The sequence below is a fragment of the Poromitra crassiceps genome (genome assembly GCF_964638095.1).
Source record: "Poromitra crassiceps genome assembly, chromosome: 16".
NCBI classification, from domain to species: Eukaryota; Metazoa; Chordata; class Actinopteri; order Beryciformes; family Melamphaidae; genus Poromitra; species Poromitra crassiceps.
Genome location: NC_139645.1, coordinates 29,248,164 through 29,265,428, shown reverse-complemented (window position 1 = coordinate 29,265,428; position 17,265 = coordinate 29,248,164). Strand labels below are relative to the sequence as shown.

The 17,265-nt window shown below is 47.5% G+C and overlaps 1 protein-coding gene across 1 annotated transcript; it reads left to right on the top strand.

Moving 5' to 3' along the window:
* Positions 1 to 6,446: 6,446 nt before the first annotated feature.
* Positions 6,447 to 16,908, top strand: LOC310791571 (protein NLRC3-like; the record flags this gene model as incomplete). Its single annotated transcript, XM_083653238.1, has 5 exons — positions 6,447 to 6,470; positions 7,504 to 7,597; positions 8,396 to 8,506; positions 14,960 to 16,059; positions 16,315 to 16,908. 5 exons carry the CDS (start codon positions 6,447 to 6,449, stop codon positions 16,840 to 16,842), a joined length of 1,857 nt encoding a protein of 618 aa, XP_083509364.1. The 3' UTR covers positions 16,843 to 16,908.
* Positions 16,909 to 17,265: the final 357 nt, after the last annotated feature.

The window sequence follows — 17,265 nt, the reverse complement described above, 5'->3', positions numbered from 1 at the left end:
GACGCCAGCAGTACTCTCCGACAGACACAAACACAGTGACGTAGTGACGTAGGACGTAGACAGCAGCAGTGCCCTGAGCAGCCCCTCCAAAGCTCCCAGCAACCCGGGAGTCTCTGGGCCTGGAAACTGAGATGGAGCGCTGGCTCGCCACAGGGAGATTTGGTCCGCAATAGCGATGGCCAAATCTATCGCCCCGTCCAAGGGGAGTGACCCACCCCGGAGAGCCATCTCCCTCCCAACCTCACTGTTCAACCCATTTTGAAAAGCCGTGGTCAGGGCGCTATCATTCCAACCTGACTCTACTGCCAAGCTACGAAACTGGCTGACAAACTCACGGACTGAAAGTCCTCCCTGACGGAGCCTCGTAAGGCGCTGACCGGCCTGCTGGCCTTGCATCGGGAGATCATAAACTCTCCGGAGTTCGCCAGAGCAAGCAGCAAAAGATGAGGCAAGCGGGGAGCCTTGCTCGAAGAGAGCATTGAACAGGTTGGCCAGGAACGCTATCTTCGCCCCTTCAGTGGCATATCGTATAGGCTGAGCGCTAAACGCCAACTGGCACTGGGTTAGGAACTGACGGCAAGAATTGGGGTCCCCAGAATACTTAGTGGGCGAGGGAATGTGGGGTTCAGGCATGGGCGCAGCAGGGAGCATGGCCGCCCTGGAAACTCCCAGGACGACAGATGCCGTGGCAGGAGGAATAGGAGGTGCGGGGGCGGTAGGGCGTAACCTTCGGAGGTCCTCCACCGCCATGCCTTCGGCCCGCAGAAAACCGGCGAGCCTCCCCTGGAAATCGTCTCCATACTCAGCAGCATCTAGCAGGGGTACGTGCTGAGGCACGACCAGTTGCTGCGATGCAGGCACAGTGGGAGCAAGAGGAGTTAGAGGTATGGCTGCACTGGAAACCTTCAGTGCCTGGGCTGGGGCGACTGATCGCTCAGAAGCTGGGGCAGGGAGGGCAGAAGGCTGCGGAATGACACCCTGGTCGAGACGATCTAGCCGGTTCGCCAGGAGGGCGACCTCAGAAGCCTGATCTTTCTGGGTGTCAAGCAGATCTTTCTGGGTGTCAAGCAGGCGTGACATCATGGTAACCACGGTTTGTAAGGTCTCCTCGGTGACAAGACCTTTCGTTGAGTCGCCTGGAGGGCCACCTGAACCGGCCGGCGGGGGAGCGGGCGTCTGACAAGGAACCCCCCAAGAGGCCGAGGGGGAAGCAAACAAGTCGGAAATCCGGCGCTTCTTCGACTGGCCGCCTGGTGGGTCAGCTGAGGCGGCCGACAGGGAAACTGGTGCCTCATAGTCCTCCGCCTTGATCGATGGAACCTTATCCGCTAAATCCGTTTCTGAGTGATTCATACTGTCAGGATCGGCGTCGGAAGACATGTGGATCTATTCGCGGATAGTTGAGGGCCACGGCAAACTTGGTAAGTCTTGAGGAGTGGGGAGGGTGTGGAACTTGATAGCTCGGTCTGCACTTGTTCGAGGTTGGGAACGGTTGCAGAGATTGACGTGATCTTAGTTTAGTTTATGAATCACTGGCGAGAGCCTGCCGGAACGGGCCTTTATAGATCCGAACATGACACCACCTGTGCTATGACATCACTACCGTTTGTGACATCATCAGAGACATGACATCACCTGTGCTATGACATCACTACCGTTTGTGACATCATCAGAGATCGATGACATCATAGTAGGAATGATGACATCATCTAACAATTTTGTTATGTGGTGTTGTATGAGGTACTTGCATACAGTGTACTACATGCAGTAGAATGCAGCCGGCGTGGTTTCAGTTTGGAGAAATGGAGACCGGCCGCATCACGCAAGTAGAGCAGTCTGTTGAGTGTGAAGGGAACCAAAAACATTAAAAAAAAAAAAAAAAAAAATGCTTCCATACTGCTCACCTGGTGTAATCCAAGTCTCCACAAGCCCTCAGGTACCAAGTTCACTTGAAAACGTGTCTTTTACAACATGTTTTTAGCTAAAATCTTCACTGTAGCCATGTGTGGAGCTAAGTGGGGAAGAAGTGGGGCTGCTGCACCTGAAGCATTTATGTATTTTTTCATTCATTTATCATGGCCCTCTTCACATCAGCAGACAGCTCTACTTGCCTGACGCAGCCGGTCTGCATTTCTCCAAACTGGGACCAGGCTGGCTGCATAAATGTAGTACACAAACTGTATGCAAGTACCTCATACAAACTCACGTCAAAAAATCCAAACTATCCCTTTAAGTGCACATTAGGTGCACAAAGTGTGCGAGTGTCTCTGTCTCTTTGCAGCTGTCTACATTGAGACAGAGAAAGAACAATGTGCATGTGAGTGATCATGACTGTAACAGCTGTTCTCCTCTTCTCTCCATCAACAACAGCTCCTGTCTCTAAACCCTCCATCTCTACACTGTGTGATGCTGCTTTGACTCGCTGTCTTCTGAGCTGTGACTCAAACACCACCACAGACGCTGAACCAGTCAGCTACACCTGGGAGAAAGACAACACCAGAGAGAATTCCACAGAGTTACTCAAACACCAAATGAGCATTACAAAGGTACAATACAGCAATGCTACTGACAGTGTTTGTACCTCTGTCTTTTTGGCTGAGTCTTTCTGTCCATGTGTGAGTTAGTTAATGCAGTGGTTCTCAAACTTTTTCACATCAACTGACATAAATTAGACCACAGACTCCCATCTGATAATATTTTAGCTTTCAGATGTTTTATTACAGAAAGTGTATGAAGACCATGACCAAAACAGTCATTGTGTTACTTGTGGATGGAATTATAGTCAAATTAAATTATCCCCCTTTTTGCTGGGGACCCTCTCATGGCCCCCTGGGGTTCCCCAGACCCCATTTTGAGAGTTAATGTCCACTAGTAATATCAAGAGATGAACAAATGCATTCCTTTACAGGAATACACCATAATGATTTGTTCAACTTTCATCACATATTCATTGCACCAGCCGCTAGTTTTCAGCTGTTTTAACCCCCCTCCCTTCCTGCAGCAAGCCCAAATATAGTGCCAAAGTCACACCCTCTTCCGGGTTAGACATACAAACCAAGGGGTTTCATCCACTGTAGCGAAGCTTTTGGGCTTGCTGGGGGCAAAGCTTTGGGGCTTGCCTCGTGAAGTGTGCTGGATCGTGTATGAAGGCTCACGGGCTGTGATCGATCAGAATCACGGAGATGGAGATAGGGGCCGACTGGACGGTCCTGGGACGCGATTGAATTACCACTGTTGACCTGTCTGCGTGTAAGGCAGTTGGTCAGCAGGGCCTGGCTGGTTGTAAGACAGCAGGGGTTCAATTCGGGTCCGCAATAGGTTGTGCTAATGGTTGACATTATTAGGGTGTAGAGGTATGGAATCTCTGGAATCTCGAAGGAACCAAGCAGGAATCTCTTGGATGTGGTGTAGCGTCACGGAACACTGTGTTTATATGGTCGCGTTCCGGTGTATGACATCACGTCATTGGTGATGTCACAACGTTCGAGGGAACTATGACATCATCGGTGCTATGTCTGACATCGCCGATGACCTCACAGGTGAACTCTATGCTATGACATCATTGTCATCGTTGATGATGTCATCATCATTACGTCCTTGGCGCGCCGGCTGGTAGGCATCGACTGCCCCAAGAACAGGCCTGACGGTGGGCCATTATGGACCGTTTCTACAGCCGCTCCCAGATTCCTGTGGGGAATCTGTATTCTTCCAGAAATGGCCGGAATGGCCCTCCAGTCCCACCTGGTATAGGCAGGGCTTGGTTGATTATTCTGGGAGGGGGGCTGTGGTCCGCCTGGCCACCAGCCGGGTGTAGGCACGGGTCCGCGCGCTGCTGTCCAGTCCCGTACATCACAAGAGCCAAGATTTGGTGACCGTCCTCGTTGGCCAGGATGTGTGTGGGATCCTACTGCTGTAGTGAGCTGTAGTGGCCTCTGGGGGCTTGAGCTTCCAGTTGATGAAACTCAGCGGCGTGAGGTCAGCGCGGGAGCCGCTCAGGAGCCAGGGGTCTACCCATCCTACCCATCCTACCCAGCTACTGCGGTAGTGAGGAGCCTCTGGTTCTGGCGGCTTGAGTTTCCAGTCGAGGAACCTCAGCGGCATAGGGTCGGTGAGGAAGCAGTTTGTCTGCCCTCGTTGGAGGGAGGCCTCTGCCCCTAGTGTCTCGTTGGCCGCCCCGTGGAGCGCCAGTGTGGCATCCCCACTGAGGGCACCGACGGTCGTGCACTCCTCCGGCAGGGGGGGAGCCGACCTGAGGCCACCGTAACTTGGCTTCAACTCCCCGCTCTTATCCGCGGTCGTGTGGAGTCGGGGTGTCTTTGGCCAGCGATCTGGGCTGAGAAGGGGGAAGGGGGATCCGCAACCCCGACTGCTGGTGGTGAGTGCGGGAAGAGGCCTTCCCCACGCAGTGTCGACCACAACAGCTACCTGTGATTGCGGTGGGTCGTCCTCCCACTCTTCCCAGGCCTGCAGCAGTGTCTCGGGTAGGACTGGTCCCATTTCCATCGGTGCTGTATGAGCAGGATAAGATGGATCCTCCCGAACTGATGGAGGGGCAAATTCCTCGGGCGGGATTCCTGCTGCAGGGCGGTGATGGGGTAAGGTTGCTCGCCTAGACCAAGGTTCGGTTCCGTAAAGGCTCTCTTGGTGCAATAGGTCTGCTCTGGGCAAATTGCCGGCGAGACGATGAGGGAGACGGCCGCCCCGTGAAGCATCTGGGGCTCCTGCCTCGCCGTCCGCAAAGGCATGTCCACTTGCTCCACTTGCTCGGACTTCTTGGCCTCCCTAGAGGTCTTGGCTGGAGTTGTCTCCATGAGCCCGGGCAGGGCCAGGAGGTGAATTCTGGGAATAGGTAGTTGAGATGGCTGGTCCCACCCTCTGGGGGGGTCCCAGCTGTCGTGTCCAGCTATCTTGTGGGAATGATTGACGCCGTCCGGCTGGCTGTGCCCTGTGCTGTTGGTCCCAACGCTCGCCGTGCCTACCTGAGTGTGGGGTATCCCGGTGGCGGGCTTGGCCGCCCCGTTGCACTCTATGGTATGCTCAGGGTCGGCGACCTTTGTCGGTGGACATGTCCTAGGTGGGAGTGTTGGTGGTATTGGCACTGGAACAGTGGGTTCCGTAGTTTGGGTCGTTGGCTCTGGAGCCGCCGTGCTGACCTGACCCTGGTCGTGGGAGGTGAGAGGCACAGGTGGAACTGCCGGGTCCCCGGCAAGCAGACAGGCGCGAGGCCGGGCTGCTACGTGCTCCTGCTCGACTTGCAGCCGGGCACGAACCCGGGCCTCGTGGTGGGCCAGCTCAGCTTGCCGCAGGTGTCGGCTTCTTTCCAGGCGGCGGGTGATCCGCTCTCTAGCTTGGAGGGCCTCCTCTTGGGCCTGTTGGGCCTCTGCTTGGACCCGTTGAGCCTCTGCTTGGACCCGTTCTTGGGCCCGCCTCGCCGCTCTGGTTTGCTCATTCAGCCGGTCGTACTCCGCATCGGCTTCCTCCTCCTCCGCGTGTTGGCGGCGAAGGCTCTCGGTCGCCAATCGTGTCTTGTATTCCTCGTAAGCTGCCGCTTGGGCTGGGGAATACGCGTGGGCGCGTACGGTTGACCGTGAGCTGGCGCTAGAGTGTCGCGATGCACTATGGTGACTGCAGTAACTGCTGGCGCTAGAGTGTCGCGATGCACTATGGTGACTGCAGTAACTGCTGGCGCTATGATAGTGAGAGTGACTGGGGCTCCTCGACCGAGGCTCTGCTCGGGAAGGGGGCCGGACCCCTTGGTACCGGGCTGACCCATACCGGCCTGGGGTCTCCGGGTCATAGGCGAGGGCCTGGGCCGAAGATATTCCATCATGATGGCTTGCGCCCTGATGATGGTGACTCCTGCGCCCGCTAGGGCTGCGGGATACATGAACGTCTCTGTCGTCATAGGTCAAGCCTCCATGACCTGACCTGTCCCGACTTGACTGGTGGCCAGCTTGATGGGACCTGCCAGTGCGTGGGGGTTCCTTGAAGTGTTCAGTGATGTCCTGGTTGGTCTCCCTTTGGCGCACGATCGTAGCATCGAATCGTAGCGTCGAGTCCCTTGCCTGGGATGCCTGAGCAGGGAGTCGGTGGTGGCTGCGGATGAGCTCCTGCCCCGGTTGGATCGTCTGGTCGGAGTGTAGGGGGTCTGGCCCTGGGGCTCCTGCCTCGCTCGTACTACTCCGAACGCTGGATACTCTGCGGTATCCAGATTCGATCTGGTGGGGGAAGGGTTGCTCCTCTGGTCGGTAAGGTGCCGTGACCAGAGCGAGCTCACCTGACTCCTGCTCCATCTCTGAGCGTCGCAAGTCCTCTGATCCGCTCGAAGGACCAAATTGTAGCGAAGCTTTGGGGCTTGCTGGGGGCAAAGCTTTGGGGCTTGCCTCGTGAAGTGTGCTGGATCGTGTATGAAGGCTCACGGGCTGTGATCGATCAGAATCACGGAGATGGAGATAGGGGCCGACTGGACGGTCCTGGGACGCGATTGAATTACCACTGTTGACCTGTCTGCGTGTAAGGCAGTTGGTCAGCAGGGCCTGGCTGGTTGTAAGACAGCAGGGGTTCAATTCGGGTTGTGCTAATGGTTGACATTATTAGGGTGTAGAGGTATGGAATCTCTGGAATCTCGAAGGAACCAAGCAGGAATCTCTCGGATGTGGTGTAGCGTCACGGAACACTGTGTTTATATGGTCGCATTCCGGTGTATGACATCACGTCATTGGTGATGTCACAACGTTCGAGGGAACTATGACATCATCGGTGCTATGTCTGACATCGCCGATGACCTCACAGGTGAACTCTATGCTATGACATCATTGTCATCATTGATGATGTCATCATCATTACGTCCTTGGCGCGCCGGCTGGTAGGCATGGACTGCCCCAAGAACAGGCCTGACGGTGGGCCATTATGGACCGTTTCTACATCCACCATTTATTTTTCACCATTTATTTTTCCATAGACATTTTGTAAAATAGTTTTACTTGGTCAAACCAAGCGATTCAGCTATATTTAAAATCAGGAGAGACCATAAAGAGAGAACATTTCACTCAGATTTAAAAAAAAACACACACGCTAAATCCACTTTTTGTTTTAGATTTGGTCAGTTTTATATCATAAAGATTTTCAGGGCTACAATGGGAAACCTGTAAAAGACTGAGTGAGAGTGAGCATGTGAAGTGTTTAGCTAGCAGCTTCTGTGAACTGTGTCTAAGCAGCTCCTCTCAACACAGCAGATTACATCATGTGCTTTAGGGAGGTGTGTTGTTTTTGGATGCTTCCAATGTGGGCGTTGGCTTAAGAAGACTGTGCTTTAACCAGAGTAGCTGGTTTAAGCTGCTGAAGTGCCATTGAGCAAGGCACTGAATCTCCTCCAGCTGCAGGGAACTGCTCTGTAACTGAGCCTCACATCTCCTTTAATCAAAGGCTAGAGGCACCAAGTGAGCACTGTTCAAAATGAAAGTGAGATGTGGTTTGTGATCTTATATTTCACTGGTTTTATAGGTGAAGGATTTGAAGTATGCATCATTCAGCTGTAAGGTGGAGAACCCAGTCAGTGAGGAGGTCAGCCAACCAATCAGCAACCCCCTCATCCAGAGTGAGTTACCTCACTTTAACAACAATGCAGTGCTGCCACTACGTCTCTCTCTCCTTCTCTCTCGTGTCTCTCCCCTCCCTCTCTCTCTCTTGTCTCTCCCCTCCCTCTCTCTCTTGTCTCTCCCCTACCTCCCTCCCTACATCCCTCTCTCTCTCTTGTCTCCCCCCTCCCTCTCTCTCTTGTCTCTCCCCTCCCTCTCTCTCTTGTCTCTCCCCTCCCTCTCTCTCTTGTCTCTCCCCTCCCCCCCTCTCTCTCTCTTGTCTCTCCCCTCCCCCCCTCCCTCCCTCTCTCTCTCTTGTCTCTCCCCTCCCTCTCTCTCTTGTCTCTCCCCTCCCTCCCTCCCTCTCTCTCTCTCTCTTGTCTCTCCCCTCCCTCTCTCTCTTGTCTCTCCCTCCCTCTCTCCCGCCCCCTCTCTCTCTCTTGTCTCTCCCCTCCCTCTCTCTCTTCTCTCCCCTCCCTCCCTCCCTCCTTCCCTCCCTCTCTCTCTCTCTCATGTCTCCGCCTCTCTCTCTCTCTCTCTCTCTCTCTCTCTCTATCTTAATCTCAACCCACCAGTCAAGGCAGATGCCACCTAGAGTCAGGTCTGCTTGAGGAGTTGTTTTCCTTCCTGCTGCTGCCAAATGCATGTTATGAAATTGTTTAAATTGCTGCGTCGAAACTTAGTAAAGACCCTGGTCTTCAACCATTGTAAAGATGTAATTTTAATTCATTTTTAATTTGTAAACTGTTGTTATGATTTGCTGCTATATAAAGCAACTTGACTTGACTTAACACTTATTGCTGTTCTTTTTTCTGTAGAGTCTGATGGCGAAGGGAAACGGAGAACAGGGAGAATAGTCACCATCTTCGTGGTGCTGACAATGTTGCTGCTCGTCATAATTCCCATTGTCAAATGCATACGCAGAACAGGTAGGAAGCCAATAAATACTATATTGATTTACAATTAATTACTGTCTAATTGATATTATTAATACTGATGTAATCAAAAGGATCTTTGCCTCTAATTGATAGTATTCACATTTTATGTCTATATTTTATTTAGGTTTAGTTGCCTTACTCCATAACTGGGCCTAGACCAGCCCCCCCCCCCCCCCCCCCCCCCCCCCCGCTCCCCCATGCTTAATGTTGTTGAACTGTCTCTCTTGAGTTCCATTTCCACCCTGCCAACACAGGAGGCGCTGCACTCCTCTCCCATACTTGAATAAAAGATTACCAGGTGTTTTCACTAAAGCTTTACATTACAGCCTGCAACATACAGCGTAATGAATAAAACCACTAGTGGTCCGCGGGCGCCCCCTAGTGGTCCGCGAGTAGATTTATATTTTTTTCCTTTTTTTTACCTCCCACTATCCAATCAGAGAAATGTTTACATTTTCTGGGAAACTCAAGGTCAGATCACGATGCCTATAAAGGACTATATGTACTTTTTCACTTATTATGTATGTACTCATTATGTATGTACTAACACTTATTACACTTAACACAAAAACATCACTGAATGCAACTTGAAGATGGCAAAAGATAGCCTATTTGACTTTGGCAACATTGTGCATTTATTGAACTTGAAAAAACTTTCTTTGAACTTTGAATATATTTGAACTGAACAGGAGAAATAAATGTAAAAAAAAAAGGTAAATGGACTAACTAAAATAAATTACATACGGTATATATTTTTTATATCGTTATCTTGTTTTCATAATTGTGGGAAGCCAAAAATCTGATTAATTGTACTGCTATTTGTCATTTAATTAGCCTGTAATTTGTAATTTACAGTTGAAGTAGTAGGCCTATTGTTTTTGGGGATGTTTTGGGAGTTAGGTGGTCCCCGAGTTTTTTTCATTGGTTTAAGTGGTCCTTGGTCTGAAAAAGTTTGAGAAACACTGCTCTAGAGTAATGGTGTAATGTTTTGTACTAACAGTGCCAGTACAGTAAGTACCGATACATAGCCTACTCTTTCAGGGTGAAGCGGAGGGGTCCTGTAAAGCCTCTAGTAGCAGGGCAATAATGAGAGCCTCGAAACATGATAGTGCTGCTCTCTAATTAACGATACACACTAATTGCCACCATCAAGGTTACTAATTCATTTGTAAATGAACCTCAGCGTACATTTCATTTATTTTGCGATAATGTTTTAGTGTCTGTATGCAGCATCGCGGTCAGGACATTATACAGAGATAAAGAAGGAGGAAGATAACTAAAAGACAAACACAACGTTGCAAGTGCAATCAAATCAAATGATATGTACATAAGTGGAGGAGTGTTCATTGATATTAAATATGTTACGTTGAATTTACATGAAATTTACAGTCAGAGTTAAAGGATGGGTTTTCCGTGGGGAATATGAATATATATTAAATCTCACGCCCCTAAGGTTTTCGAATCCGTTGAAATTCTTGAAATTGGAGCTTCACTCCCAGAGATATCAAGCATCTCTCACATATTTTTTGGGCCAGCCGACGCGTTTCGCGTCATCTGGCCTAAGTCCGCCTTGCGGAAGTCGTGCACCTATGAACTACAACTGTTGTTGGCCATGGTCCCGCCTCTAGAGGTCCTCCACGCCCCTTCAGAGGCCTTGACAAAAACCAAAAGGCAGCCATCTTTTCAACCGCCTAGCCTGCTGTAGCTAATATTAGCTTCCCATAGTTCCTTGCAAAGAGACCATTATCTCGGGAACGGAAGCACTAATCGACACGGGACTGGCGGCATTGGAAAGCTCGTCAAATTTTACATCTAGTAGTAGGTGGGTTGAAGTAACGAAATCAACGCTGAGCAATGTACCCGTTTTTACACATTTTTACAGAAAATAGTTACAACATCAGATGCGCGTAACTCCTACGAAAATGCCTTAAATTGCATGAATTTTTTTTTATGAAGACATCTCCCGACATATATACTACCGTTTACATTTGGTGCAATTTGGAGGCAATTTTATTTTCGATTTATTTCTTGTTCTTTGTATATTTTATTGTCGAAGCCTTCTTCTTCTTCTTCTTTGAGTTTTATGGCGGTTGGCAAACATATATGTGCATTACCGCCACCTACTGGAGTTTGATATCAGCCAAATGCCTGAGGGGTGGGCATAAAAACGAAGGCCACGCGAGCCCAGTGCATTGTGGGAAATGTAGTATTTCGAGTCCCCGCACCCGCACCTCCCCCCCACCACCCCCCCCCCACACACAGAGTGGATTTCGGTTGATATCTCTGTGAGTAAACCTCCAATTTCAAAAATTTCAACGGATTCGAAAACCTTAGGGGCGTGAGATTTAATATATATTCATATTCCCCACGGAAAACCCATCCTTTAAACAGGCTTTAAATAGGCAGTGAATTTACATTAATTTACAGTCCGAGTTAAATATGAGTTTACATTGAATTTACATTAAATTTACAGTCAGAGTTGCCAGGTGTTTTCACTAACGCTTTAGATTACAGCCTGCAACATACAGCGTAATGACTCCAGAGGTATGGTGTAATGTTTTGTACTAACAGTGCCAGTACAGTAAGTACCGATACATAGCCTACTCTTTCAGGGTGAAGCAGAGGGGTCCTGTCCGTATTTATTTTGCGATAATGACCGGCTCGCTGTACATTATCCTGCTTATTACACAGCTACTTACTAAAGAAAGCTACGGTATTTATTTATTTATTTGCCACCGCATGTCACAAATCTCTGCACTAGCGCCTTCTCTGGTCAGTCGGGGCGCTTGTTTGGGGCAGAAGGGAACTGGTGGGAATAGAGTGATCCTCTCATGTGCTACGTCCTGCCGGTGAAGCTCCCCGCTGTCAGGTGAAAAGAAGCGGCTGGCAACTGCACATGTATCGGAGGAGGCATGTGTGTGTCTACGGCTCTCCCCAGATCGGCAGAAGGGAGGCAGCGACTGGGGCAGCAGGGGGAATTGGCCAAGTATAATTGGGGAGAAAATGTAGGGAAATCAGAAAAAATAAAAAATGATTAAAAAAGAGTTAACCGTTGAATTTACCAGACTTGTTTATGTGGATTGATATGACTGGACATGGTCCTCCAGTCTTTCAGAACGGCGTGCATAGCAATGGTCTGTTATATAGAAATAAGTTAACAGACCATAGAATGCCGTGATCGACCAATCAGAATCGAGTATTCAACAAAGCCATCTAATATTGGCACTGGTACACCTTTAGTACAAAAGATTACACCATAACTCCAAAGTAATTATGCTGTAATATAAAGTGTTACTGACCTTTTACACCCGGTAATCTTTTGTCAAACTCTATGGGGGTGTTTTAAGAATATGAATATAAGCAACATTGGCTGAGTTTCCCAACAAAGAAGCTTCTTAAGAGTTAAGAAGCTTCTTAAGGAGTTAAAGGCCGGCTTTACCGTGGGGAATATGAATATATATTAATTCTTAAAAAATCTTAAATTTCGAATCCGTTGAAATTTTTGAAATTGCTTGTTCACAGCCAGAGAAAAAAAAAATGAAAAAAAAAATAAATAAAAAATAAAAAAAATTGGGCCAGGTGACGCGTTTCGAAAGAAAGAAGTGTTTCCCAAACGCCTTCTTAACAGTCGAGAAAAATAAAAAAAATAGAAGGCTCTTAAGAAGCATCTTAACTGGAGCGGCTCACTTGATGGCACTCTGAGCCCAGCAGTGGGCCACGACTCAGTGGTTGAGAAACACTGTTAACACCTAATCATGGTCATGTTAAACTTTATTAAACATTATTTATTTCAGACATGGACTGCAGTTCAAATTGCTTTATATACACAGCATACAACAAAACAGAGAAACACTACAGAATTTAAGCGACCTTGGGTTCTGTGAAAGGTGCTATATAAATCCACAACATTATAAAAGGAATCCATTCTGATTAGAGAAATATAGCCTACGGTAAAACATTTAAAACACAAGTAACCATACATACAGGGGAGATTTTCAAGTGTTCCCCAATTTTAAACACTAAAGGGTGCATGAAAGAAAGGAAAAAGGGAAAAACACAAGAGGAACAGTGGACACAAGTATCTCCTTTTGCCTGACGCGGCTGGATCTGCCAGTGTTTTGTCATTAAGAAGGTGTTAAGAAGGCTCCAGACCCTTCTTACAAAACCTTCTTAACGAAAGATCATCTTAGCGCTAAGAAGCTTTTGGGAAACGCAGCCTTCTTAACGGAGGATAATTGGAAGATAATTTTAGGCTAAGAAGCAATCGGGAAACGCGTTGGCTTCGTTGGCTTCTTACGGGAGCCTTAAGAAGGGTCAAAGAAGCTTCTTAGCGCTAAGAAGCTTTTGGGAAACGCATGCCTTCGTAAAGAAGCAATTGGGAAATGCGTTTGCTTCTTAAGGGGGCCTTAAGAAGGGTTGAATTAGCTTCTTAGCGCAAAGAAGCTTTTGGGAAACCCAGCCATTGTTGGTTCATTCTGACCAATGTTTTTATGATGGTCCTGCAAGTGCAGGTGAAATGTTGTCTGACATGTTCCCATTTGAAAAATTTGAAATTTGTCATGATCATAATGCTGTTCAGCTGTTCACCAATGTGGTCAGACACACTTTGAGGCCCGTTGCAAACACGTAGACCGACGTTAGGATGGTCTAGCAATCAGCATTTAGCAAATATGCCTCCCTTCCTGTTTGAGCATGTTCACCACCAACTTATTTTTCACAAGTATCACAATTCTGTGATAGAAAGATGATGTAGGCAGTTGACATATCTTACATGTAAAATTAGGTGGGGATTAAGGAAACTTTGTAGGAGAAATTTAAATAGATTTGCTCTTGCAAGGTTAGCCTGATGGTGGCGCTATGTGAAAGTGAGTATCTAACAGACAGAAACCTTTTATGCCAACAGAGGTGGAAAGTAACTCTTTATTTCAGGGCACTTTATTTGAGTATTTCATTTTTTTTAACTTTCTACATTTATTACATTCCAGAGGGAAATATGGTACTAGTTACTATTACTACTACTTACTATTACTAGTTACTTTTCAGAATAAGGTTTAACATCCTAATCAATCAAAGCTGAAGATGGAGCTGAGATGAAAGCAACAAGTTTACACCCATTCTCTGGGGATTTTTGAAAGTCAATGTGGGAAGTAAAACAAATCACTAAATGCAGTAGAAGTATGCTTGACCTTTCTCGGCCCTTCCTGTTCAGCTCAAAATATCCTATATTAAAAATGCCTAGGTAGACGGGCGGGTGATGTCTGTCTGTGAGTCATGATTTGAATCACATTTTGTGTCTGGTTTTGTGGCCCGATGACACTTTCCCCAGCCAACCAATACCATGCCCCCCCCCCCCCCCCTCCCTCCCCACACACACACACACAGGCCGGCCGTCCGATACCATGCCACCTCCCACAAAGAGACACCCCCCCCAAACACACGCACACACACACACAACCTCCACCCCACATAGACACGAATCCCCCTCCCCACGGTATCGATACCGATATCAATGCCGATACCGATATCAATAGCGATATTGATATCGATAATGATACTGCGATATCGATACCAATATCGGGTATCAACACCAACATCGATGCCGATATTGGCTACGGACACCAATACGGGGATTGATCCCCGGTATCGATATCCAGTACCGTGGCTAACCGATACGGACCTTCAAAATAAAAGCCCAGAACACACACAGACCTTACACATACAGCACAATACCGGTCCGTAGTCCCACCAAGTGATTCAAACTTTTACTTAGGCTGAACGTACGTTTTGCAGACATCCAACCTTTCACAATTATTAATTTATGCTAACAGTGATTGGTTTCTTTAACATATCCTTTCCTATAATTCTTTTCCTGCAGTAACCCTGAAGCTGGAAGCAGGTCGCTGCCTTAATGTCTCATACAGTTATTCCTATTGATGCGTTAAAAAGAACAAGCATAAAGAAACAGGCAAATAATTTCCTGTACAGCTCTACTTATCCCTTCCTATTCACCTCAAACTAAAAATATGTTCCCATTTTTCATGAGTTGTAATAAAAGATAAGACTTTTTATACGCTCACAAAAGGCTTATTCCACAAAAGGCTTATTCCTCTCATTTTGTTCATGAATGTGTATAAATCCATGTTAGTGAGCACTACTCCTTTGCCAAGATAATCCATCCACCTGACAGGTGTGACATATCTATATGCTCTTTAAACAGCATGATTATTTATTGCACAGGTGTGCCTTGGCCTGGTCAGCTCTAAAACTCCTGGTTGAGTAATAACAGCCAATTCTACAACAGCTACCTTACACCCAGTCAGGACCTCCTTATCCACCCACCAGTAATGAGCTGAATATGGAGTTGGGAATGTGTAAATTATCAGGAAATGTTTGCATTACTCTTTACTCACTCTGATTGATTGAATATGTTGTTTGGTCTTTCAGAAACTCTTGCTGCGTGTCAACGTCATCACAAATCTGAACTGAAGCAGAAGTTTCAGTGTATGCATGAATGGTTTGCTAAAGCAGGAAACAAAACACTTCTGAATAAGATCTACACACAGCTTTACATCACAGTGGGAGAAACTGGAGCAGTCAATTATGAACATGAGGTCAGACAGATGGTAGCAGCATCCAGGAAACCAGCGAGACCAGAAACAGCAATCAGATCTGAAGACATCTTTAAACCCTTACCGGGAAGTGATACACCAGTCAGAACAGTGATGACAATGGGAGTGGCTGGCATTGGGAAAACAGTCTTAACACAGAAGTTCACTCTGGACTGGGCTGAAGACAAAGTCAACCAGGATATACAATTCATATTCCTGTTCACTTTCCGAGAGCTCAATCTGCTGAAAGATAAAAAGTTCAGCTTGGTGGAACTTCTTCATCTTTTCTTTCCTGAGACCAAAAAAGCAGGAATCGGCAGCTTTGAAGAGTTCCAGGTTGTGTTAATATTTGACGGTCTGGATGAGTGTCGACTTCCTCTGGACTTCACGAACAACAAGATTGTGACTGATGTTACCGAGTTGACCTCAGTGGATGTGTTGTTGACAAACCTCATCAACAGGAAACTGCTTCCCCTTGCTCGCCTCTGGGTAACCACACGACCTGCAGCAGCCAATAAGATCCCTCCTCAGTTTGTTGACATGGTGACAGAGGTGAGAGGCTTTACTGATGAACAGAAGGAAGAGTATTTCAGGAAGAGATTCACAGATAAGCAGCAGTCAGAAAGAATAATCAAAGACATCAAGACGTCACGAACCCTCTACATCATGTGCCACATCCCAGTCTTCTGCTGGATCACTGCTACAGTTCTGGAACATCTGTTCAAAGACAGTGAGAGAAAAGACCTGCCCAAGACCCTGACTGAGATGTACATCCACTTCCTGCTGGTTCAGTCCAAACAGCAGAACATCAAGTTTCCTGACAGAACTGAGACAGAGACCAGCGAGATGATTCTCTCTCTGGGAAAACTAGCTTTTGAGCAGCTGGAGACAGGCAACCTGATCTTCTATGAAGCTGACCTGAAGAAGTGTGGCATTGATATCACAGCAGCCTCAGTGTACTCAGGAGTCTTCACACAGATCTTTAAAGAGGAGTGTGTGCTGTACCAGCAGAACAAGGTCTTCTGCTTTGTCCATCTGAGCATTCAGGAGTTTCTGGCTGCTGTCTACATGCTCCACTGTCACACAAACAGGGATAAGGAGGAGGATAAGGAGGTTCTGGAGACATTCCTGGGTGGTGAAGAAGAAGATGAAGACGAAGAAGAAGAAGAAGAAGAAGAAGAAGGTAGATCTAAAGACAGTGAACAATCCCTGGATGTCTTCCTGAAGAGAGCCATGCTCAAATCCCTTAAGAGTGAAAATGGCCACCTGGACCTCTTTGTCCGCTTCCTTCATGGTCTCTCACTGGAGTCTAGCCAGAAACTCTTGCGAGGCCTGCTGGGTCAGACAGAGAGCACACCAGAAAGCATCCAGAGAGCCATCAGCAACCTGAAGAAGATGAACACAGAGGACAACAATGAGGACATCACTACCTCTCCAGACAGAAGCATCAACATCTTCCACTGTTTGATGGAGATGAACGACCGGTCAGTAAATCAGGAGATCCAACAGTTCCTGAAGTCAGAGAACAGATCAGATAATCTCTCTGAGATCCAATGCTCAGCTCTGGCCTACATACTGCAGATGTCAGAGGTGGTTCTGGATGTGTTGGACCTGGAGACCTACAACACATCGACGATTGGACGACAGCGGCTGATCCCAGCTGTGAGGAACTGCAGGAAGGCTCGGTTAGTCAGTTCAGTTTCACATTCCAAGTACTAATCTAACAGATAGGTTGTGAGTTTCATTCTTTAAGTCTATCAACTCTTTATTGGTGTATATGAAAGATCCCCCTTGTATTATTCTGCCTTCAGCTCATGTCAGAGATATTTATGAATTTAGTGTTTTAGGCTAAAAACTTAAAACCTGACCAAATCTGTGGTGAAGCCTGACTGACTCTAATGGTGCCAGGCAGTTTTTTTTTATCAAAGGTTTAACTGCCTGTGGAGCTCAGGCTGAAAATCTTTTCATATACTTTTAATCACTTTACAGAAACGCTTCGATGAATGTGCATTATGTATTATTTTATGTGTGGTTTTAACTGATACATTAACCACTTTTGGAAAATTTCAAACAATATGATACTGTATAAATTATCATAATCTGTCTGTCCTTTGTGCATCTCGAGAACTGTTGGTCGGATCG